At 35.7% G+C, this 23,546-nt stretch overlaps 6 protein-coding genes across 10 annotated transcripts; 3 read left to right on the top strand and 3 right to left on the bottom strand.

Moving 5' to 3' along the window:
• The first annotated feature begins 215 nt into the window (after positions 1 to 215).
• Positions 216 to 1,970, top strand: LOC9319585 (glucan endo-1,3-beta-glucosidase 8). Its single transcript, XM_002883472.2, has one exon. The coding sequence runs from the start codon at positions 393 to 395 to the stop codon at positions 1,893 to 1,895; it is 1,503 nt and encodes a 500-aa protein (XP_002883518.2). The 5' UTR covers positions 216 to 392; the 3' UTR covers positions 1,896 to 1,970.
• A 26-nt stretch (positions 1,971 to 1,996) lies between these two features.
• LOC9319586 (SNF2 domain-containing protein CLASSY 4) lies at positions 1,997 to 6,120 on the bottom strand. The gene is made up of 3 exons (XM_002885595.2): positions 4,337 to 6,120; positions 4,088 to 4,207; positions 1,997 to 3,981 (listed from the first exon to the last, which is right to left on the bottom strand). Exons 1-3 carry the CDS (start codon positions 5,744 to 5,746, stop codon positions 2,143 to 2,145), a joined length of 3,369 nt encoding a protein of 1,122 aa, XP_002885641.1. The 5' UTR covers positions 5,747 to 6,120; the 3' UTR covers positions 1,997 to 2,142.
• A 2,642-nt stretch (positions 6,121 to 8,762) lies between these two features.
• On the top strand, positions 8,763 to 10,158 carry LOC110230517 (MADS-box protein SVP-like). The gene is made up of 2 exons (XM_021033781.1): positions 8,763 to 9,678; positions 9,776 to 10,158. The coding sequence occupies exons 1-2, from the start codon at positions 8,837 to 8,839 to the stop codon at positions 9,981 to 9,983; spliced, it is 1,050 nt and encodes a 349-aa protein (XP_020889440.1). The 5' UTR covers positions 8,763 to 8,836; the 3' UTR covers positions 9,984 to 10,158.
• A 1,392-nt stretch (positions 10,159 to 11,550) lies between these two features.
• LOC9321708 (syntaxin-32) lies at positions 11,551 to 13,685 on the top strand. The gene is made up of 5 exons (XM_002883473.2): positions 11,551 to 12,096; positions 12,248 to 12,498; positions 12,622 to 12,794; positions 12,943 to 13,149; positions 13,247 to 13,685. The coding sequence occupies exons 1-5, from the start codon at positions 11,859 to 11,861 to the stop codon at positions 13,404 to 13,406; spliced, it is 1,029 nt and encodes a 342-aa protein (XP_002883519.1). The 5' UTR covers positions 11,551 to 11,858; the 3' UTR covers positions 13,407 to 13,685.
• Positions 13,686 to 13,870: 185 nt separating this feature from the next.
• LOC9319587 (3-hydroxyisobutyryl-CoA hydrolase-like protein 4, mitochondrial) lies at positions 13,871 to 17,411 on the bottom strand. 5 transcript variants are annotated; one of them, XM_021031980.1, is made up of 11 exons: positions 17,072 to 17,327; positions 16,888 to 16,989; positions 16,734 to 16,782; positions 16,405 to 16,468; positions 15,812 to 15,946; positions 15,632 to 15,728; positions 15,262 to 15,391; positions 14,959 to 15,137; positions 14,618 to 14,745; positions 14,439 to 14,540; positions 13,871 to 14,199 (listed from the first exon to the last, which is right to left on the bottom strand). In XM_021031980.1, exons 1-11 carry the CDS (start codon positions 17,280 to 17,282, stop codon positions 14,098 to 14,100), a joined length of 1,299 nt encoding a protein of 432 aa, XP_020887639.1. In that variant the 5' UTR covers positions 17,283 to 17,327; the 3' UTR covers positions 13,871 to 14,097. The 5 variants fall into 5 exon arrangements, with proteins under 5 accessions (XP_020887639.1, XP_002885642.1, XP_020887637.1 ...); XM_002885596.2 differs by lacking the exon at positions 16,405 to 16,468 and having other exon boundaries at positions 16,718 to 16,782; positions 17,072 to 17,411; XM_021031978.1 differs by lacking the exon at positions 16,734 to 16,782 and having other exon boundaries at positions 16,405 to 16,457; positions 17,072 to 17,400.
• Positions 17,412 to 17,998: 587 nt separating this feature from the next.
• Positions 17,999 to 23,541, bottom strand: LOC9321709 (proline-rich receptor-like protein kinase PERK2). Its single transcript, XM_002885597.2, has 8 exons — positions 21,804 to 23,541; positions 20,962 to 21,477; positions 20,781 to 20,867; positions 20,636 to 20,706; positions 20,437 to 20,513; positions 20,184 to 20,331; positions 19,928 to 20,089; positions 17,999 to 18,416 (listed from the first exon to the last, which is right to left on the bottom strand). The coding sequence occupies exons 1-8, from the start codon at positions 22,498 to 22,500 to the stop codon at positions 18,135 to 18,137; spliced, it is 2,040 nt and encodes a 679-aa protein (XP_002885643.2). The 5' UTR covers positions 22,501 to 23,541; the 3' UTR covers positions 17,999 to 18,134.
• Between the last annotated feature and the right edge of the window lie 5 nt (positions 23,542 to 23,546).

Raw genomic sequence — 23,546 nt, forward strand, 5'->3', positions numbered from 1 at the left:
AATGACTATCAATTGTTTCTTAAACATAAAAGTTGTGAATAACAAAACTTCATTAAGAAATGAGTATTAATTATTAGAAAACAAAACCACTAAATGTCTAGACTCTAGAGTGCAGAGCCAACTAATTAAGTTTCAATAATACTTATGTGTGTGTGTTTGTTTGACACAACAAATACGAATTTGTTGTGAGTCAATCAATAATGCCATGTGGATTATCAGAGAGGCATGCACAAAGTGTTTTCACACAACAAAGCCAATGGCTATTTTGCATGTTGTGTCTGCTTCTTTAACTGAACTAAGGACAAATCACAAATATCCAATCACATTTCATCTTCTCCCTTAAGAAAGACTCCATAAAGAAGAAGAAAAAAGACTCATCAACAGAGAAAAAAATGGCAGAAGAGAGATCAAAGTTGACAACAAACCACTTCTATTATCATCAGATTATTCTTTGTTCATTTCTTATCATCTCACAAGTTTCCATTGCCTCAAGCAACACTAGTAGTGTAGGAGTTAACTGGGGAACAATGGCGAGTCACCAGCTTCCACCAGAAAAGGTAGTGAAGATGCTACAAGACAATGGTTTCACTAAGCTGAAACTGTTTGAAGCCGACCAAAACATCTTAGACGCTCTAATTGGCTCACAGATCGAAGTCATGATCGGAATACCAAACCGGTTTCTTAAAGAATTGGCTCAAGATACATCTGTAGCAGCTTCGTGGGTTGAAGAAAACGTTACTGCTTATTCTTACAATGGTGGAGTCAACATCAAGTACATAGCTGTTGGAAACGAGCCTTTTCTTCAGACATATAATGGAACTTACGTTGAGTTCACTTTACCAGCTCTTATCAACATCCAACGAGCCTTAGAGGAAGCTGATTTGAAAGGTGTGACAGTCACTGTTCCTTTCAACGCAGACATCTATTTTTCTCCTGAAGCGAACCCGGTTCCATCAGCTGGAGACTTTAGGCCTGAGCTAAGGGATGCAACGATTGAGATAATCAATTTCTTGTATTCACATGATTCGCCTTTCACGGTTAACATATACCCTTTTCTTAGTCTCTATGGAAATGCTTACTTTCCTTTGGACTTTGCCTTCTTTGATGGGACTAACAAATCTTTGAGAGATGGAAATTTGGTCTACACTAATGTGTTTGATGCGAATCTCGACACTTTGATTTGTGCTATGGAGAAATATAGCTTCTTGGGGATGAAGATCATCGTGGGAGAAGTCGGATGGCCTACAGATGGAGACAAGAACGCTAATTTAAAGAGTGCAAAGAGATTCAATCAGGGAATGGTAAAGCATGCTATGTCTGGAAATGGAACGCCTGCGAGGAAAGGAGTGATCATGGATGTTTACCTTTTCAGCCTTGTCGATGAGGACGCCAAGAGTATAGCACCGGGGACTTTTGAGAGACATTGGGGGATCTTTGGGTTTGATGGGAGACCGAAATACGAGCTTGACTTGTCGGGTAAAGGCAATGACAAGCCTTTGGTTCCTGTGGAAGATGTTAACTATCTGCCAAAAACTTGGTGTGTTCTTGACCCTAATGCATATAACCTCGATGACTTGCCTGATAATATCGACTATGCTTGTAGCTTATCTGATTGCACAGCACTTGGGTATGGATCCTCTTGTAACCATCTTACTGCTATAGGCAATGCTTCATATGCCTTTAACATGTATTATCAGATGCACGATCAGAAAACCTGGGACTGCGATTTCTTGGGGTTGGGTTTGATCACAGATGAAGATCCATCTGATGAACTTTGTGAGTTCCCTGTGATGATTGATACAGGAAATTCCCCGAGGTTGCAACCTGGATCTTCAAGAGTGTTCACCAGAGTCGCAGCCGCGGTTTTAGTTATGTTGGTCCTTCCCATCTTGTAGTAAGTACCTGTTGGTCGTTATGTCATTGTAAATCTCTCAAATTTTACTTCCTGCAAAAGAATCTTTCAAACTAAAGGTTGTTCCCTTGGATTAGCATAGCCTTGGAAAATACACACTTCATTAACTAGAAGAAATCGTATCAGAGAATTACATATTGCTAGAGTCATCTGTTCCAAAGCTGGAACTTAAGTAATATAAACGCCTAGAGTCTCAGAGTGGGATTAACAGAGAGAAAATGATATTACAATCAGAAGAAGCTGGTAAACATGTCAGATTCTTTTGGGTGATAAAGTATCTTCTCAAAGATGTGTTTCAGCTTCTCGTGTCGAACCATCTCGTCGAGGATTCTATCTTCGGAATCAACTTCGTTGTTGATCGGCTTATCCTTCTCATTGGTAGAAGAGAAGACCAGTTCGGATATGCGATGTTTCTCACTTTGCTTACAGTACTTGTTCCACTCAGATGTGTCTTTCACCATGAGATGGTAAATGAACACAGCACGCTTTTGACCAAGTCTGAAAGCCCGACTTATGGCTTGGCTTTCAACAGAAGGGTTCCAAACAACATCAAGAATCACAACTCTTGAAGCGCCAACAAGACTGATACCCTCGGAACATGCTTTTGTTGATGCCAGTAGAACTTTAGATCCACTGTCTGGTTTGTTGAAGTTGTCGATCAGATGCTGCCTGTCTCTTTGTTCAACTTTACCATGCATAAAGAGAATTTCTTCCCCTTCTTTCCAGCTAAATACTAAACTGAGCTGCTCCATGATCAGCTTTAGAGTGTCAATGTATTGGCTATACACCAACACTTTCTCTTTCATGGTTCCACTGATGCGGATGAAGTCGATAAGGAACTTTGTTTTCACACCTTCCTTGTACTTAAGTCTAAGCTTCTTCAGAGTTTCTAATGTTGCTGGCCCAATAACCAAGTTTTCCTTTTTCGTCGGATTGCAGCACAAATACAGAGATGGGTGTACTGAAACAGCTGAAAGCTTGTGCTCAAATTCAAATGTGCTTTGAGAAGTGTCAATTCTGTCCAGAATTTTCTTTTGTTGAAAAGGCGGGTTCAACACCAGAACACAGTCTCTTAGACCTAGAAGGCTTTCTTGAAGAATGTCTCCTTCGTGGACATGCACAAAAGGGGCAATCACAGCCTTAAGATCCACAATTCTATTTTCTTCATTCACCCTTCCGTGTTCTCCTTCTTGGCTGCACTTGATAAGTTCATGTAGCCTCGACGAAATCGTATCTTTACAAGCTGGTCTTGCCAGGCATAAGACGTTAGAAAGTTCCTTGAAATTATTCTGGAACAGTGTCCCTGAAAGAATGATACGCTTTTCTGTTCTGACTTCAGTAAGCACTTTCCAAATGAGACTATTCTGGTTTCTCGGGGTGTGGCCCTCGTCAAGGACCAGCAACCCCGGCAATTCTACCAACATCCTTCTAAACACTTGCATTCCTTCAGCGTTCTTATTTGTTGCGAGCTTCTCATACAGAGGGTAGCTAACTCCAAGAATGCTTTTCTGCTTCCACCACGAAACTAGCTTAACCATACGGATGGAATTATGATGCCTATCTCCCTCTAAACATGAGACAGCTTCAACGTCCTCATGCCCTGAGAACTGCGGACTATTCATATTATAAAATGGAATATTTGCGTTCCATTTCCTGAATTCTTCTTCCCATGTACGCATTAGACTTGCAGGAGCTATGACCATAGGATGGCTATCTGGAAACCGTTCTAAGTATGACTGAAGAAAAACGATGGTCAAGCGCGTCTTACCAGTTCCAGCCTTATGCGAAATAATGCATCCGCCACTTCCCTTAACCCCTACGCTGTTCAACTCATTAAGTTTTGTTGTCCCGGCTAAGTTCTTCCAAATAAATTCAAAGCCTTCTTGTTGGTGTGGGTACAAAGTATCTTTGATGCCAGGGACGTATCGCCAGACAGTTCCTTCTGTCTTCTCCAAAGGGGTGTCATGACTGCTGGGACCTGAAGCATCAAACTCAAGCCTGTTAGGTAAAGGGTCACCCTTTTTATCACTACATTTTTTATTGTCATTAACACTAGGACGATACTTGACCTGCACAATGCCGAAAAATGAAAATGTTAAGAACTCTGAATTCAAAAAAGAAAATCAACAAAATAGTACAACTCAATCTAGGATTTCCAAGTGCAATGGATGTTACCATAGCTGGTGAGATGTTTTTGATCTCGACAGCCACATACGAACAGTGGAGGCATTTCAAACCGATTTCCTCATCCAGGACAAAGTCGTGCGTCCCTTTGCTACATAGCTTATCTCCATTCTGATACATCAAAGAGCAAGTGATTTAATTTCATGGTGAAACAATGCTAAGACAAAGCTGGAGGTAAAAAAGCATGCAACAAGATTGTCAGGCATAGCCCAGACAAAATAGAAGAGTTAGTAGTCTTACTTTAGCAGGAGTAGATGAGTTCATTCCTTCCAATGTTAGAGCAACGGCCATATCTTCCCACAAGCTGTCTAATTCTTTCTCCTCTTCTGTTTTCTCGATAAGCACAGGCTCCTCGCAGCCAAATCTCAAGTTTAATGGAGGTGAATCTTCTGTCGAGTAGTGTATTGTCTCTTCTCCATCACATAGATTTTCGCCACCATAAAAACTCTCACCATTCAAGTGGTTCTTCTCCCTCACCCTGTGGAAACTCCTCGGTTCCCTTGGTTTCCCCTGTTCATTTACCTTTTCACTTGAGCTATCCCTATTTATACCATCTTCTCTAGAATCAACCTCTGCCATTTTGTCCCCGGAGCAAATGTCTTCCTTGAAAACGTCTTTGCTCTCCCAAATAGATTTAGCTAGCAGGTTAATTACTTCCAAGTTATGCTTCCTACGAAAACTCCTCGACTTCTTTTGGTAGTATACTTTTTCACTTGGGTTCTTTTCGCCTTTAGCAATGTCTCCGGTACCACCCTCTTCATCCTCAGAACGAACGAAATCACTATCAGAGCTCTCCTCACAAGAAGGATCTGAACTTTCCTCCATGTTATAAGATGGGTCATTAGCATCTTCATTCATATCAATCTCACTAGAATCTCTATCTTCGCCACTAACTTCCTCTCCTGAATCAGTCCCACATTCCTCGTCATCAGAATTAAAACTTAGACTCACAACCTCATCAGACTCATAAGTCTTCTCCTCACCCCTCAAATTAACATCATCCAAAAGAATATCACAAACCCCAGAACCAACATTGCCATCCTCAACATCTCCCGGAACAGTTCCAACAAAAACAACATCATCATCATCATCCGGAGATAAATGATCCAAAGTAGAAGTTTTCTCCTCACCCCTCAAATCAGCACCATCCACATCAAAATCGCAAACCCTAGGAGAAATCACCGAAGCAGAACCCACATTGTCATCCTCTTCAACATGATCATTCTCTCTCAAAACAGTTCTAACAAAAACAACATCATCATCCGGAGATAAAGGGTTAAAATTAGAAATTCTCTCTTCACCTCCCAAGTTACCATCATCCACATCAAAATCAGAACAATCAAGCGATTTCGATTCAAAATTCCCAGAAGTAGAACCAACATTCTCATCATCACGCTTACCTTCTGGATAATCAGTTCTGATAAATTCAACATCGTCGTCGTCATCATCCTCACCCACCTTACTCCGCCGTCGTTTCTTCTTCCTCGGAGACGGTGAACAAGCATCACGCATGTTCACTCTTCTCTTCTCCGTCCTCGAATTTAACGAATCCTCTTCTCCAGTAATCCCCTTTGATCTATTGAGAATCGAATTCAAGTAAGATTCAGTCCTTGAACGAGTTCTTCTAGCAACACAAGTAGTCATATCCATGGCTGAAGAAGAGAAATCGAAAACCCTAGAAGAGTGGATTTGACGAAGGAGGAAGAAGAAGATTGAAGAAACTCATGGGCTCTCTTTTTTTTTTGCCTTTGGCGGTAACGATTCAACTTTCTCGAAAACATTAATAAATTAAAAAGGGTTTTTTTGTGTTTGTTTCTTATTTTGGGGTATATTGTAATATTTGAAAACATGAGGGCTAAAATTAAAGTTATTAGATAAGTTTGGTTCACTTCTATTGGTGGGAATTGATTGACATGAGAGTTTCAAAGTTAGAAGGTGGGGATGATACTACTGGTTGTGTCAGTAGAGAATAGAGAGGTATTTAATAGGGTTCATAATTTAGTCTTTTATTCGTCGGGGAAAATGAAAAGTTTTTACTATTTTAATACAGTATATTTTACAATTTTACTACTATTTGCGTAGAGCATCTCCAATGGTGAGAAACGATATAAGTTTCTCAAATATAATAATTTGATGCTTTTATAATAAATAAATTATTTGTTTAAATTTTAATTAATTAAAAAAAACTTTAACCAATCAAATGATGTCAAGTGTTAGACACAGTGTCTCGCAGTTTCTCAAATGAGACACTGTGTCTCATTCTCTCTTATTTTTAATTATTTTTTCTTTTTTTTAATCCTTGAGACACTCCATTAGAAGTGCTTTTAGGATTCTCTCATTTTTGTTTTGATGTGACTAATATTTCTGATTTAGTGTTGGTTTAGAGAAAGATATCTTCTAGAGAGAAAAAATCTTGAAGTGAAACTATTGATGATTTGCCCTGCTTTATTATTTTATTATAGCTTAATGAAATTTTGGTGGTAATCAAATCTACTGGGAAAATTTTCTAGACAACATTATGCAATCCATGTCATTAGGAGATGATGAACAATTGGTGTTATGATGCAACTACGGCGCTATAAAAACCAAGGACAAATATGAAGCAAAAAAAATAGGTGTACGGTATGAAGAAAAAGAGATTAAAAAGTAATGAAAAAAACTTAATTTTTATAAAATTACATCTTACCAAATAGAGAAGTTAGAAGGTACAACTTTTGTCGTTGTTTTCGACATCGCCGCTTTGGGAAGAAGTTTGGAAAAACTAGAATACTTTATCTTGGTTCTTTTTTGCTGGAATAGAAGTCTAGGTTCACTTCGTGTGAGAGGTAGTTTTGATTCACTATAGGAGATTTCGTTGCTTGTGTTGTTAGTGAGTGGCTTTGATCATCCTGGTTTAGAGGAGTTTAAGTCAGCAAATCTCTTCTTTAGAGTTCTTGTTTTTAGTCGTTGCCTTTTGTTTCGTCTTTTGATGGTTATGCCCCGTTCTGTTTTTATGCTTCCCTCGTTTGAGGTTAGTTTCCGGAGATATATTTGTCTTCCGTCCGCTTTGTGTATTAAAATCGTATTCTACCCTTGTATTCCTCAATCGTATAATATAATGAAAAAAATTAGACGGTACAACTTTTGTTAATTGTTTTTTTTTCCTTTTTTAATGATTTTTCTTTTTATAATGAGTATACCTTATTTGTTTATAGAATGGATCTACTATAGTTTTTGCAAAAAAATCAAAGATCTTATTTGCACAAAGGAGTAAATATGATGTATGATGCTTTCAAATATTTAGGGATTGAATGGATGACAATGTTAGAGTAATTATTCTAGAGTAATTTTTTTCCTATCTAATATATACTGGAAAGTTTTCACCAATTAAAAGTGTCTTTGATTAGAAAAAAAATCTTCTCTTTTTCCTAATTCTCTTTTTATGTCTCTGCCATCCAAGTTGAGCCCATGGCATAAGCTCAGAAAAATAAGGTTTTAGACGGCATATTTTATAATACATTTTAGGAACATCATTTTTGGAAATGCTCAATAGATATAGTGCTTAAGCATACTATGTCCTTAGTCAATTTGTCAAAAGTTCAAATCCAATGTTTTTCTAAAAGACTTTTTCCATCTTTTTGGGCATCAATTTTATGACTAGTTTTAGGCAGCAAAATCAGATACCTTCGGACTGCATGCTTTCATCCATTCACACCCTTAACACATAACTCGGTATAACTCTCATTAAATTGTTCGATTACATGTAGACATTTTTCTTAAAAGCTTTCATCAGAAAATCCATGATAAAAATAACATCTCTTTAAATTTATAAAATGTTATACATTTGTAAGATATTTTTATCTGACTTATAGAACTGTATTATTTTAAACTTTACAACATGAATATAACTTTGATAAGAAAATATTTCATTTAAAATAAACAATAAAGAATTCAGGAGTCAATTTTTCTATACGGAAATATTATAACAATGCTTATATTGAAATGTATAGTCAACATATAATTTCCAAAAAATAATTGTCAAACACTTCGAATTAATATGATGCACAATAATGAAATAATGTGGTCAATATAATTATAAGAATTAACTAAAGATAGAATTATGAATTAAATTATTATTTTCGTGTATAGTCAGACCACAAATTTGTATCATTCCACCATATATTTGGAAGTAAATTCAATTTTTTTGTGCAAAGAATTTATTTCCATGGAATAACACAACCACATAGAGATTTCAACATGTTGGTGGTTCAATTCGGTTTTTTACTTTTAAGTGTGATTTCAAAGAAACAAAATTAATAGAAAACAAAAAATAATAGATTGTTTTGGTGGAATTTTAGTTTAGATTTGATTTAATTATTTAAACAATTTATATTTATTATTTATATAAAATAATTTTTATTTTATTTCTATTTCATTTTGGTTCAAAATCGATTAAAGTCTTTTTGAAATTTGGAAAAGAACTACTTTAACCAAATTTAAAAAAAAAATGACTGAGATCTTTTTACTTGGTTTTAGATCAAAAGGTTTGGTGTATCTTAAAAATCACAATCAACGTTCAATATTTTTAATAAATAGTAATATATTTTCCATCTTAACGAGCATCCATCTTATCTCTTTCTTTTGGCTGGCACCAGTGCTGAAGATCTTATCTCTTTATTTCATCTCTATTTAACAAAATCTCGCATTATTTTCTCCTCACAAATCCTACAACAAAAAAGAGATCAAAATTAAAGAGTGACTATGGGAAGGAAAAAAAACACACTTGCATGGGTAGAAAATGACAACTCAAGAGCAATAAGTTTGAAGAAAAAGAGGGAAGGGCTAGTGAAAAAGATAAAAGAACTATCTATATTGTGTGATATAAAGGTTTGTATGATCATGTTCAGCCCTTATGAGGTTGAACCTTTGGTGTGGCCATCTGTTGAGAAGGCTCGTGATGTCCTAGACGGTTTCTTTGCCTTACCGGAGATCGAGAAGAAGAAAAAAGAGACGAGCCTCGAATCATACTTGAAGGAGAAGACAAAGAAGGTTCATGAGCAAATGATGAAAACTCATAAGAAGAACATGAATTATGTCATTTCTCAGTTGATGGCGCAACTACATCATGGTCGTAAAATTCATGATCTTAACTTGAGTGAGATCTATGCACTGATATCTTTCTCAAAGGATAATATCATACGTTATAGGAAAGAGCTAGATTTCGTGCAATATCCTTCTCTTCGGGATCCACCAGTGCCACCGTTTGAGGTGCAATTCGAGGAGTTTATGACCACCACAAATGATGTTTTTGTTAGAAAGGGTCAGGAAAATGAGAGAGTCTGGAAAACTAATGAAGCAGGGAAAAGGATTAGCATTGGTACTGCAGTAAAGGGAAATCAAACCTATTACTTGCTAGATAAATGGGTTTTTCCATCTTCTGAACCGCCTAATCCTAGAACCCACCACCAAATCGAGATGGATGTAGTATCTGACAAGAAAAATCCAAATCATATTCCAAACCAAGGAGAGAGTATCAACAAAAACTCTAATTTAGATATGGTGCCGGTTGGAGCCTCAATGATAACCTTCAATGGTTTGATTGGGTTAGTCTCTCAATCTCAACCATCTCAATATTATAGTATGATTGTATGAATTATAATTCAACCATGGTTATGAGTCAACCATCTCTTTTGATTTCAGGACTCGTGAGTTAGGAGTAAAAGAGGAAGGAAGCATTGTCAACAATGGCGACTTAAAATTTCACAGGAGGAGTAACACTACAACAATCAATGATCGTATCCGTAAAGAGCCACCACGTAATGGAACATCCGCTAGGGAAGATAATGATGGTGTGACGTCGTTTGATATGAATAAGGTTTGGCCAAGCATTAACAATAATCATTCCTAGACTTCTAGTTGCTGTGTTTGTTTGTCTGTTTTATAAAGTATGGACTTTTAAAGCTTTTGTCTTGTCATTTTGAAATTGTGTTTCTTTGTTTGTTTGTTTTTGGAATTGTGTCAATCATTTTATCTCGTCATTTTGGTTTACAATGATGTTTAATTTCGTAATTTCGAGAACTTTAGTTGATGTGTCTTTGATAAAGTTCAAAATCATATCGCTAGGTTAATCTTTTAATTTAAATGAACAAAAACAAATTCAAATAATTGCTTGGATGTGCTAGCGTGAGTAGCATTTGCCACTGTTGTCTATTCATTAAACATAAAATATCATCTACATCTTTCTGCATATGGTTGAGAAAATTGCCATTGGGCTTCTTAAGAAAACACAATTCATATTAAATTTATATAATGTGTTTGATTGTTGTTTAATTGTTAATATTACAAAAGCATCTAAAAATGTAATCATGGTATTACTTTTCTTTTTCTGTTATTTAATTGATCTAAACTGAAAATGTTGTTTAATTGATCAAAAAAAAACTTATTTACACAAAAGAACTAGGTAAAAATAAATACGACAAAAAATAAATCAATTGTAAACAAAACAAAATAATGATTTGGAAGTTCATGAGGCACATTTTGCTGAAAACCATCAACAAAGAATGTATTTGGCTAGATCGTTCGACTAAGAAATGAGATCTGGTTTAAGATTGTCTTGTATATGTGAATGAGCTCATTAAGAGGGTGAATACTATGTTGGTGATGCCTCTCATTTCTCTTTCGTCAAATAAAGTAGATAGACAATTGTCGGGTCAAGCTAATGAATGAAAATAGCGTCAAGCGGTAAAATAATTATATTTTAGAAACAAAAGTTACAGTAAATATACACAAAAAATAAAATATATTGACGCACTACAATAAACAAACAAACATTCATATGCTGAAAAATTGTTGTATATATGTTCATGAATTATGTGGATAAAACAAAATATTTTTGGGATATTTATGCGGCAAATAACCATTATTGTTTTCTAATAAGTGAGAAAAATTTTGGATTGAAATACCATTTAAAATAGTCTATTTGATGTTTAGCACATTTAAATCGTGAAAATATAGTAGATGGCGATATTGCTTTAAGATATCTGTTTATATTCGAATTTTGTAGTAAGGTTAAAATTGTGTTATATGCAATTCATATATACTATTTTCACTAAAAAGAAGTATCAATATTAGCATAAACAATTGAAGTATGAAATCGCTATATAAATTGTATATTTTTGAGAAAAGAATAGTTAATATTAATCAGAATTTTATATTAAAAATTGGTTTGATATTTTATATTTTAAAGAAAACTCCAAATATCTTAATATAATCAAGAATTATAAGCTTTTTCAAACTTAAAATGAATTATGTAAAAAAATAATTGTGAAAATATATAATATTGTTTGTTACTGAAATAAAAAAATTATTTGAATTCATCTTAAAACTAAAATTCAGATAAGAAACTAAAAAGAAGATTAAAAAAATATATATTTTGTAACACAATCTAATCTAATTTAGGTATGTTGACAAAAAAAAAATCTAATTTAGGTACCATTGTAAACAAATAAAAAGTATAGGGTCAAAATTTGACATTTTAGAAACACAATTGACAAAATGATAAATATCATGCCAACGCGTTGATCGGTTTTAGCTCTTTTCCTCTGATTTTGTTTTTTCACGATTCACCGAGAAATCCATAGATTGTTTCTTCCTCTATAAGCAACGGTGTGTGATTCTGTATCAAAATCATCAGATTCGCATCCATTTTCGTTTGAATCTCTACGTTTTTCGGTTGATTTTGCTTCTGAGAGAGCCCAGATTCGAAGTTTCTCGAGGAAGAATAATGTCGGCAAGGCATGGGCAATCGTCGTATCGAGATCGAACGAAGGAATTCATCGATATCGTTGAGAGTCTAAGGAGATCGATTGCTCCGGCGGCGAATATTGTACCGTATGGTAATAATAGGAACGATGGTTCGAGAAGAGAGGATCTTATCAACAAATCCGAGTTCAACAATAGAGCTTCTAAGATTGGTTTAGCAATTAATCAGACGTCGCAGAAGCTTTCGAAGCTAGCGAAACGTAAGTTGTTTTTACTGATCTCATGAATCTGGATAACTTTAATCTTGTTGCTTCCTCTAATGGCTTTAGCTTGAGAATTAGAATGGTCTAGGGATCGAAGAGGTTGTTGTTTCTGCATCATTGATTAACTTGTGATTTTGATGTAAATTAGTTGCAAAGAGGACATCAGTTTTTGATGATCCGACTCAGGAGATACAAGAGCTGACAGTAGTCATTAAGCAAGAGATCTCTGCTCTAAATACTGCTCTGCTTGACCTTCAAGTGCTTCGTAGCTCCCAGAATGGCGAAGAGAACAATTCTAGAGACACATCAACTCACTCAACAACAGTTGTTGACGTTCTAAAGAATCGCCTGATGGATACTACCAAAGATTTTAAGGATGTTCTTACTATGAGGACCGAGGTTCGTTCTTTGTTTCTTTGGATTTATTTTTCGATTAAGCTTGAGTATTTAGTCGTGACTCTTACCTTATTGCTAGTGTAATGATGATAGACTGAGCTTTGATTTACTTGTCTGGTGTTGCAGAACATGAAGATCCATGAGAATCGAAGGCAACTCTTCTCTTCAAATGCTTCTAAAGAATCAACAAACCCGTTTGTTCGCCAGCGGCCTTTGGCTGCTAAGGCTGCTGCTAGTGAATCTGCTCCTCTTCCATGGGCGAATGGGTCTTCTTCATCGTCATCTCAGTTAGTCCCATGGTAAAGTACTATTAACCTAATAACCATAGTGGAGTCCAGAAAGTTGCTATGGATTTACTAGAATCTCATCTGTACAATGTCAGTCATTGCTTATTTAAGATTTGGCATGTCAAGAACTCAAGACCTTTCATAATCTCTGCATTTACAGGAAGCAGGGAGAGGGCGAATCTTCACCATTGTTGCAGCAGAGTCAACAACAACAACAGCAACAGCAGCAAATGGTCCCATTGCAAGACACATATATGCAGAGCCGAGCCGAAGCTCTACACAACGTTGAATCAACAATCCATGAGCTAAACAGTATCTTCACACAACTAGCAACCATGGTTTCTCAACAAGGGGAAATTGCTATCAGGTTTGTCTTCCTCCTGAGGGAAACATCAAAATGTGTTATAATGTCTAATGATTCGTAGAACATTTGTGGAAAGGAAGTAATATAATATGCTGTACAGGATCGATCAAAACATGGAAGATACATTAGCGAATGTGGAAGGCGCACAGAGCCAACTGGCCAGGTATCTCAACAGCATATCGTCAAACCGATGGCTGATGATGAAGATTTTCTTCGTACTCATTGCATTTCTCATGATTTTCCTCTTCTTCGTGGCGTAAACATTGAGACTAAAAAATTGATTTAAAAGAGTTTCAAAATCTAGAAATGGTTCTTTTTTCTGTCGTATTGATAAGTATGTGGGAGCAAAGACTGTTACGTGAGAAGAGAGCTGGTTTAGAAGAAGAGCCCGTTTAGTTTGGTTTAGACCTTTTGTATGGAAACTTTAGTATGTGTCATTGTTGTGAGAGAGTGATGATGTAGAGATGTTCTAGAGCTCCTTCTATATACAGACTGTACTGATTTTTTGTGAAATAATAAAGATTCCAGATTCTTTCTTATCACGATCTTATGCTCTGTTCAGATTAATGGAGATATATAATGTCACTTTCATGTAAAATTGCTTTAAAAGTTTTCCATACAAATTTTTGTGATTCTGGTTCTCTTTTCATTACCACTTCTTGCCTACCATTGTCCATTAGGAATGTTTCTTATTTCATTTGTATTTTGTTTATTACACAAAAGAAAGAAAAAAAATAGTTTGATTACTGTGTTTTTTTATCTATTTGGTTTGTATCAATCCCTATTGATACGACTTAATGGAAAATATTTACTTCTGTTGTAAGTTGATCAATCTACGACTTGAAATTTTTTAATAAATAGATGAAACATGTTCAATAGCTGCAAGCCTGCAACACTATAATCACCAATCCATGAGCTACGGAATATCTTCTGTTGTTTGGTAAGTCGCTTTCATACGTTTAGCTCTTCCAATTCAGGACTTAATGGCTTAAAGAGAGCGTCCACTTCGGTTTCATCTACATCGTCTAAGCTCGCTGGTTTCCATTTCGGATTCTGCAACGAAAAAAAAACACTCATGAATGAGCTTATAGTAGGCATTACAGAGACGACTGAGTATGAGAAATGCACTGAGTAGGAAGAAAAAAGTGACTGAGACATGTCTAGATTTATAAACTCAACTTCATGTTTTTGACCCAACTAGAGAAATTAGAAAGCACACAAAAACCATATGACAGCAGAAATAGAAATGATGGACAATGTGACAAAAATATTGAGTGGCAATGAACAAAAACCTGGTCCTTGTCAATCAAAACTGCTCTAACACCTTCAGTGAAATCATTGCGCAATGCAGATCTTAGAGCAATGCGGTACTCAGTTTTCATCACACCGTTAAGCTTCAAAATAGAAAGAATAGTAAGTATTACTAAGGTAAAACTCGTAAATTTATTGGATACAAAGCGTTTGGACTCACTTTTGACATTGTGTTGTTGTTTTTACCCTTGGCACCAGCAACTTTCGAGAAGTACTTATGTGTTAGGTAAAGAGAAAACGGTGCACCTTTTTCAAGGCCTTGGAGTGCTTCATTAGCCCATTCTGAAACTGTACACAGACATTGTGTCCAAATTACTCAGACGCAAGATAGCGATTTCAATTTCGTTAATGAAAACAGCAACTAAGAGTAGTCTTTCTTAGAAATCAAGATTGGTAACATACAAGCACAAAGGGTTTGGTATTTCAATATTAAAAAAGCATTAAAAGAACATGGAACCAAAAATCTTCGTCGAAACCTTAAGATACTAATGCATATCATACCTGAAGCCTCAGTGCTCTGCTGGTACTTCTTCAGCTCTTCTATAGTTTCCTTAACAGACTTACTTGCACTAAAAGCTGATTCTATCTGAGGCAAAAGCATTTTGAGGTGGGATTCAGATTCAGGATCACCGCTGTAATTTGATAAAGTTGCTTGGATGTGTTGATGGGGATCCTTGGAACTGTATTACCAACACATATGCTTTCTGAGAGACTAAACAAAATAATACCAAAAGCTCCTATATTTGAAATATACACATGAAATCAATTGAAATACGTCGAACAAAGTAGTCTGCAAGGGCCTACATGTCAGCTGACAAAATGGCTTCTTTGAGTGACCCTAGCTTTCCAGATGGTACATAATGTGTCCCAAGACCCACAAACAGTGCATCTGAAGGTGTGGAAATCCTTCTCCCAGTCATACCAAGGTAAGAACCTGCAGAATTTGAAGGTTGAAAAGTTGACCTTGAACATAATGACCAGGTCAATAATTGACATGACAGCAAGAAATTTACTATACCAATAATCGTCATTTTTCACAAGTTTTGTAAGTTTGAGAAACAACTCAAGTTGGCCTAGAGACAAAAAAAACTGGCCTTTGCCAATTTCCCTTGTTCTTTATAATATACGGATAGAAAGTAAATGATCATATTAGGAATCTAGGATATGAACATACCAACAGATCCTTCGCCAGGGCTATGAGCTGCTATATATGAAAATCCAACATCTGGAAACAAACCGATTCCATTTTCTGGCATTGCGAGGACCGTCCTCTGGAAATGGATAACAAAACAGTAAAATTCATGCTAAATGTTATCTGCACAAAAGTACAGAACAAGGATTTACTAATGTGAACCTCTGTTATCACGCGGTAGCGTCCATGTCCAGAGAGGCCAAGACCAAATCCCATTGTTATGCCATCCATTAAAGAGATATATGGCTTTTTGTAACCAGCAATCTTGCATATGAGGCTATATTCAGCTGTAAATACCTAAAAGGAAGCAAAGTTATGAAGTTAGGACATCATTAACAAGAAACATATATTTTGGAGGGTAATCAAATGAACTAAAGCAACTGATGGTGAATAAAAATTGTAAGAAACTGAAGGCGAGTACTTCAAAAAAAGGCCGATCCAAGTGAAACATAAAGCAAACATGGAGTTAAACTTAAAAGCCTAGACTAAAGAGTGTTTCCACAAAAATTAATTTGATCAAAAGAATAGACCACCTATCATTACCAAGAAATTTCCTAGTACGTCTTCAAGTATGTTTAGTGGAAGTACAGTATAATCCACTAGAAAAAAAAAATCAGCTTGTTATTGTACTATTAGGTAGCAAGTATTGGATTTGTAAGAAGACTGAAGTGAAAACTGTTGCATTGCATGACTAGTATTTCTCTATTTCTGTTTCAATAATCCTGACTTATGGGGAAAAAAGAGCACAACCAGACCTCTATCATATCTGACAATTGATTTTTCATTGTAATCTGCTTCACATCACCACCTGCAGATAAACTAAGACCATAGTTACAAACTTTCTATCCAGTTTGAATTAAATAAAGAAAACTTTCTGTTGCAAGAAAATGAATCTAAAATCTCCCACTCCCTCCCCACAAAAAGCAAAACACAGCACATAAACACACAAAAATTTCAAAATTTTATGAATATTAACATGATTCAAGAAAGAGATAAGCAAGGAATAATGCTATAAAGTTATAACCATCTTCTACAAGCCAGTCAATAACAAATGATTCATATATAAACCTTTTTCACAAGAGACGTGTTTTTGTCCATTAGGATCTCTGCAACAACTCCTTTAATATCCATCCCTGCACCATTACAAGATAAGACCAGACCAGATGCAATACAATTTCCACAAATTTATCCTACAATCTTAGAAACCAGAATCCACTATTAAGAGTTTTCTTCTTTACCTGCACAAAAGGCCCGAGGTGTGCTGCCTTCAACAACAACACATTTGACACTAGGGTCAGATTCCCATTCATCAAGAAAGCTTTTATACTTCAAATCCATTTCTGCAAAATTTTGTTTCTTCAATGATTGAACTTGGGTTTGAGTTCATTAAAGAAAAAGCGTAAGTCTTTGTGAAAAACGGACCTAGATTCATGGCGTTGAGAGCTTTAGGTCGATCAAGAGTGATGAAAGCAACGCCATTTGGATTAACATTTCCTTTCACGAACTCGTCGCTTCCATTGGCCATCACTGAGAATTTCCGGCGATGTGATACAGAGAGCTTAGAGAGGGGAGTAAGAAAAGATGGAGAGGTTTTAGAGAAGAAGATGCGAGCAGAAGCCAAAGTCTTGATCATCACTGTGATTCCCAATTCCACGTTTGTCGGAGAAACCAAACTTCAATGACTTTGTTCTGTTCGAACCTCCAAAATACTCTGTTTCAGTTGAAGAGTCCACTAGTCCGGCAATATGTCGTTCGGCCCAATACTAACAGGCCCAATTCAAACCATAATTTTTTTCCCTTTTTTTTTTTCCGTCAACAAACCATAATCTTTGGTGTTTTGTTTTGTTTTTTCTTTTTTTTTGTGCACCCATTATCTTTGGTTATACTTAATAGTTTTGGGGATCATTGCATAAAATTTTTTTTGCAAGAATAACCTCGTACTAGAAAAATTGCAAAAAATATTCAATCATATTAAAGGTTGTTGATCTAAATTCCAATGTAAATAATGTAAAGTTATCGGAAGAAACGTAAAACCCGATCGTTTTACCTTAAAGAAAAATGACATATCAACTATACATGATGAATTTTTTGCTTTTAGAAAACGCATATCATATTCTCAGTCGATTTTGAACATGATGATTGAAAAGAAAGCGGCACAACATCATATTCTAAGCAAGGATAATGGTCGAGGAATCCAATCCAAAGGTCAAGATAATTCCGACAAACAAGTTCTTCAAATCAACCAGCTAAAGTAAAGATCAAATGTCAAAAATTGATATTCAACATTTCAGCATCAAAGCTCAATCTGAGTATTAGCATCACATCTTCTATAGAAAGACACCAAAGAAAAAGAAATACAAAATCAGTATGTATATATGTGTATCATCATATAGATTGTAGTTCAATTAGAGTTAAAACATTTCTTCAAATCTTTACAGTTATAAAGAAAAATTAAAAAAAAAAAAACATGTAATTTCTTGCATCTTTAACTATAACCTTGACCAGGTCTTTTAATATTGCCCATTTCACGTGTGGTCTGACCGTCAGTGCTCGACCAAGACGGGTACAAATCATATTCACTTATTGGATTAGTATACAAATCTTGAGTCTCGAGTCCCATTTTCCTAAACCTGTTCATGCCTTCACTGTCTTGGCTCGAGTCATAATCCGTGCTTCCTCCAGATGAGCCGTACACATTGCTGTGACCTGGTGTGATCCCTTGGTTCAGATCTAAAGGCGATATGTTTCCTTCTAGTACACGCACAACCTGGTAGTATTTTTATACCAACCACTCATTCGATTAGCATTATTAACACTTTTCAATCACTAATATTTGGTAATGTAAAAACAAAACACAAGTGTAGATAAGAAAACATGTTGTCCCATTGCTCGGTCAAATCAGCAATATATAAGACTAAAGCATACACACCGAACCAACTAAGATCGAATACGGTATAAACCGAAACCAAATCGGAAACAAAATTAGTGCAACCAATTTTTTCTTAAGTGACATTTTAGATTAGTTTTTTACTATAAAGAAATTTAATTATACAAAATATGATAAATTAAAATAAAATTAGTTATATAGTATATTTTTGGTAGTTTTTGTTTTCGAAGCCAAAAAACTAAACCGAACTGACAAGTGCCAATCTTTTGGTTCTAGTCTTCTTGCTCAGTACTAGATTTTAATCCGCAGTACACCGTGGGATGATTTAATTTTAAAGTTAGTATAAAAATATTTTGTAAATTGTATCTCTTTATAACATATTTATTTATATTATAGTTTACAATTGGTATTAAGTAACGGTATACCACGAGTCCACGAGACAATTATTAATAAACTGAAGATTTAACCCGTATTAAAGCGGTATATAAATATTGATTCAAATTCGTCCGCCGTAAATCCTTTCCGAAATATAACCCGTTCCGTAATTTCTTAACCCGTCCCGTGATTTGTTTTTATTTTAAAATTTAATGATTATTTATTATATATAAAAGTTTACAAATCATATCATTCTCTAAGACATTTATATTTTAATAAACTGAAGATTTAATATGTATTAAAGCGGCATGTTAATGATATTTTAAAATTTTATAAATATTTTTATTAAATAACATTATACCACGGGACAATTTTTGGTTTTATACATTCTTTTCTAAATGAGACTGATTTAATATGTCTAATATTGGTGGTATTAAAAAAAAGGATTTAATCCATATTGAAGCGGCGGATTAATGATATTTTAATATTTTTATTATTGTTGATTCAAAAACCCGTCCCGCCAAACCCGTCTGGCCAAAAAACTCATTTATTTTATTAATGTTGATCTTATTTATGATATGATTCTGAATCATTGTCTAAATATTTTAATCGATATAGAACGTTAAACACACATTTTTGTCAATTAGATAATATATGTCCGTTTTTAAAATTTCGAATCACAATATATGCAGAAAAAAATTGATTTTTTTTTTAGTTTATGTATTATATGATGATTCAAAATAGATAGGAGAATCATAATTCTAAATCTTAATCAAATCTTCTAAATATCTAAATTATTAAATATGGAATATCCGGTGTATGAGTTGGGTTAAATATAACCCGACCCAACAAATTTTGTGAAGGATTTTTTGAAACGGGTCGGATATCCAAATAACCCGAGAGCATTTTTACCCACCCGTCACCAAAATGTAGCAAAAATACTAGTATAGATAGATACATATTTGAAAACCGGAAAGTCAAATGCCCACCCCTAAATAAAAGAATGATTAAGTTACCTGATCCATGCGAGGTCTGCGGCGAGCTGTAGATCGAACACAAGCTGCGGCACAAGCAACCACGCGAGCCATCTCTTCTCGATCATACTCATTATTCAACTTTGTATCAACCACAGCCTCAAAGTTTCCTATTTCAGATACTTGGTTAAGCAAAGGTCGTGCCTGTTCCATATTATTCACACAGATTTTGCTTCATTCAATAGTCACATTGTAAATATTATGTGAAAGTTAGATTATTTGTAGTTATATTAATTACCCAATCAACCAAGCTGTTATCTGCATGGACATTGTTTGCATCAATAGGGCGACGTCCGGTTATTAGCTCCAAAAGTACAACGCCAAATGAGAAAACGTCAGATTTTTCTGTCAGTTTTCCGCTTGAAGCATATTCGGGAGCTAAATACCTAAAAATCCAGAACCAAAAAGTTTCAGGATATGTAAAGATTCACATAAATTTTTAACAAAATTGCATAAATGTACATATTTAGTAGCTTCAAGATTATCTTTACCCAAAAGTTCCCATCACACGTGTAGATACATGGGTGTTTGTATCCGAAGCAATCTTGGCAAGACCAAAATCAGCAACCTAATAGATAGAAGAGAGACAAAAAAAAAAAAATCAAATAAGCTTGACGAAAATATCATACCAAGTTACATATAATGCCTTAATGGAAACATAAAAACAGAAAAAGAAAAAATAAATCATACCTTAGCTTCAAATTTGAAATCAATCAATATGTTTGCCGCCTTGATATCACGGTGGATGATTTTAGGATTGCCTGCAAATATATAAATGGGTACCGAATAAACAAACATGGCCTATATTAAACATGATCTTAATTAGTCGACTTACAATTTTCATGAAGATAAGACAATCCTTTGGCAGAACCAACCGCAATCTTCAATCTTGAACTCCATTCCATTGTAGGTCGTCCCTTCCCTGTCATAATTCAATTCCCAAATAAATCATCACACATTGAAAACATTAAAGCATGCAAGAAACTATTTAAGAGTTTAGTTTTTTTTTTCCTAACCATGGAGGTGAAACTCGAGAGTGTTGTTGGGAACAAACTCATACACAAGCAATCTTTGAGCATCGGCGATGCAATAACCGACAAGAGCAACCAAATGTCTATGGTGAACTCGGCTAATGATCCCAACCTCTGCTTGAAACTCTCTCTCTCCTTGAGAACTCCCTTCTTTCAACTGTTTTACAGCAACTTCTTTTCCATTACGCAACATACCTTTAAAAACGTAGCCGAAACCACCTTGTCCTAATAAATTGGCCTCAGAGAAGCCATTGGTGGCTCTAGATAGCTCCTCGTAATTGAAAGTGCCTTGATAGATGCCTAATGCAAGCCCTGGTGATGGTGGAGGAAGAACTGATTGATCTGAGTAGTTTGAGTCGTAGCCGCCACTGCTGCTACTGCTCATTAAGTGTGGCAGACGTGGTGGTGCAGAGGTTGGCATCGGTGGTGGCAGTGAAGCCATCACGTTATTTGACTGTCGTGATGCATTTTGTTGCTGATATCCACCGTAAGGGCCTCCAGCTGAGAAACACAAGAACATCAAATCTGATTAACGGTTTCTCTATGGATAAATCCATATACATTTCTTTCCATGTCTATGATTTTCCAATATGTAGGGAAATTAAAATATATCGATATGCAATTTTTTCTACAAAAACGTAATAATTTTTCACAAAATGCATATTCAGATATTTAAAAGAAAATGTAGATAAATCTAATTATTACAATTAGGTTCTAAATGGTTGTATATAGAAAACCAAGATTATATAGATAAATCATAGAAATGAGGAAAAATATAGTTCAAGATTTGATTTCTTGATTTAATCTAATTAAGATCTTTGTTTTACCTATGGGAGCAGGAGGTGCTTCATCATCTCTTCGTCGTTTTTTCTTACAAAGGAAAAAAATCAAAGTCAATACCACAACAAGCATAGCAACTCCTCCGATGGCAATCCCAACAAACACTCCCTTTGATAATCCACCGGAAGATGGCGGACCCCCGCCAGAGGGAGTTGCTGGAGGTGGAGGGCTTTGTGTGTCCGACCGAGGCAGAGTGGGTGTTGGAGGAGGCGGCGGAGATGGGAAAGATCTAGGTGGGGTTGAAGGAGTGGCGGGAGACGGTGGAGGAGGAGAAGAAGGTCTCAAGGGAGAAGGTGGAGGAGGCGGAGAAGAAGGTGTCAAGGGAGGTGACGGAGGTGGAGGAGAAGGTGTGGTGGGAGATGGTGGCGTAGGAGAAGGCGTCAAGGGAGGTGAAGGAGTGATGGGAGAAGGAGGTGGAGGAGAAGGCGTCAAGGGAGGTGGAGGAGAATTAGGTGTAGGCGGAGGCGGAGACGGAGGAGGAATGGCTGGAGGCTGAGGTATAGGAGGAAGGATAGGAGGAGGGACGACGGGAGGCTGACTCTGAGGTATAGGAGGAAGGACGGTAGGAGGGACAACGGGAGGCTGAGGTATAGGAGGAAGGACGGTAGGCTGAGGTGAAGGAGGAATGGGAGGAAGTGGTGGAGGAGTTGACGGAGTAGAACCTGGAGGCGGCGCCGATGACATATCTCCCCACAATAAAAAAAATTAAGCGACAGAATAAAAAAAATAGAATGTTCAAAGCGGGAAAAGAGGTTGAGTTTGATTACTTCTATAGTCAATTTTTTGTTTTTTCCAACCTTTGGTCGAAAGATATTAGACGAAATGCTCAAACATTTACCGTTCTTAGAATATTAAATTGCATAGAGTAGAATGCGTAATATTACTTATTGTATAAGTAAAAATTAGAATATAGTTTGGATTCTTCTTGAAGTCCAAATTTGAAAGAAAGAACGGGAGTGCACCAGCATAAATTCATGGCCACCTATTACATTGACGTTTCCACTAATTTTTTGTTACTATTTAACATCAAGTTACACCAATATAATCTAGTAAAACTGAAACGTACAATAACTAATTTTCTTGCTAGTCATATATATTCGATCAAGGTTCTTAATAATAGGCCAATAATTATATCAATGGGATTAGGTCAGATTTCCAGATAATGTTCTTTTCTCTTCAGATAATTATTATTGTTGTAGGGTCAATGTCCTATCATTGTATTTATCTAGTTTAAAACAACCCACGAGACGTTTAATCCGAGAAAAAAAACAGAAGTCAATGATGTAATTGCAATGATACTTGTCATGTTTGGTTTGGTCAAAAAAGTTTTTTGTTTTTGTCAATTGGTTCTTTCATATTAATTGAATTCAAATACCAGTGACATAGTGGTTTAAACAAACCAATTTTATTTGATGTTGGTCATTAGTTTATACTAGTAATTAGAACAATCTTTGTCTCTACCAGACTATCACCATCAAATAAATATATTGAATTGGTTTTATGGAAGTTATTTGGTCGTTTCCATGATGCAAATTGGTTCAGGAGTTTTTGATGGTAGTTAATTCTAATCTTCGGCAGCCAATAATGCTCTTGAAGCCGGACTCAGCTTCGTACATACTTAACAACATCTATGGTATCAGGGATTAAGGTGGATAATTATGGAGGATGATTCCAATCAGATTCTAGATTAAAACACTGGACAAACTACACTATCATCATGATCACTTAGT

The sequence above is a fragment of the Arabidopsis lyrata genome (assembly GCF_000004255.2).
Source record: "Arabidopsis lyrata subsp. lyrata unplaced genomic scaffold ARALYscaffold_3, whole genome shotgun sequence".
Classification (NCBI taxonomy): Eukaryota; Viridiplantae; Streptophyta; class Magnoliopsida; order Brassicales; family Brassicaceae; genus Arabidopsis; species Arabidopsis lyrata.

Bases quoted from the DNA above. Each gene is read 5' to 3' on its own strand.
- LOC9319585 (XM_002883472.2), top strand. From the start codon at position 393: ATGGCAGAAGAGAGATCAAAGTTGACAACAAACCACTTCTATTATCAT.
- LOC9321708 (XM_002883473.2), top strand. From the start codon at position 11,859: ATGTCGGCAAGGCATGGGCAATCGTCGTATCGAGATCGAACGAAGGAA. The intron at 12,097-12,247 runs GTAAGTTGTTTT...GATGTAAATTAG, and splicing joins GCTTTCGAAGCTAGCGAAAC to TTGCAAAGAGGACATCAGTT. The intron at 13,150-13,246 runs GTTTGTCTTCCT...TATGCTGTACAG, and splicing joins CAAGGGGAAATTGCTATCAG to GATCGATCAAAACATGGAAG.
- LOC9319586 (XM_002885595.2), bottom strand. From the start codon at position 5,746: ATGGATATGACTACTTGTGTTGCTAGAAGAACTCGTTCAAGGACTGAA. The intron at 4,208-4,336 runs GTAAGACTACTA...TTGATGTATCAG, and splicing joins ACTCATCTACTCCTGCTAAA to AATGGAGATAAGCTATGTAG. The intron at 3,982-4,087 runs GTAACATCCATT...GGCATTGTGCAG, and splicing joins AAAACATCTCACCAGCTATG to GTCAAGTATCGTCCTAGTGT.
- LOC9319587 (XM_021031980.1), bottom strand. From the start codon at position 17,282: ATGATCAAGACTTTGGCTTCTGCTCGCATCTTCTTCTCTAAAACCTCT. The intron at 16,990-17,071 runs GTCCGTTTTTCA...AAAATTTTGCAG, and splicing joins TCTCAACGCCATGAATCTAG to AAATGGATTTGAAGTATAAA. The intron at 15,138-15,261 runs GTAGGCCCTTGC...TTGGTAATACAG, and splicing joins GCCATTTTGTCAGCTGACAT to TTCCAAGGATCCCCATCAAC.
- LOC110230517 (XM_021033781.1), top strand. From the start codon at position 8,837: ATGGGAAGGAAAAAAAACACACTTGCATGGGTAGAAAATGACAACTCA. The intron at 9,679-9,775 runs GTTAGTCTCTCA...TTTTGATTTCAG, and splicing joins ACCTTCAATGGTTTGATTGG to GACTCGTGAGTTAGGAGTAA.
- LOC9321709 (XM_002885597.2), bottom strand. From the start codon at position 22,500: ATGTCATCGGCGCCGCCTCCAGGTTCTACTCCGTCAACTCCTCCACCA. The intron at 20,868-20,961 runs GTTAGGAAAAAA...GAATTATGACAG, and splicing joins TCTCGAGTTTCACCTCCATG to GGAAGGGACGACCTACAATG. The intron at 18,417-19,927 runs GTAACTTAATCA...AAATACTACCAG, and splicing joins GCAGACCTCGCATGGATCAG to GTTGTGCGTGTACTAGAAGG.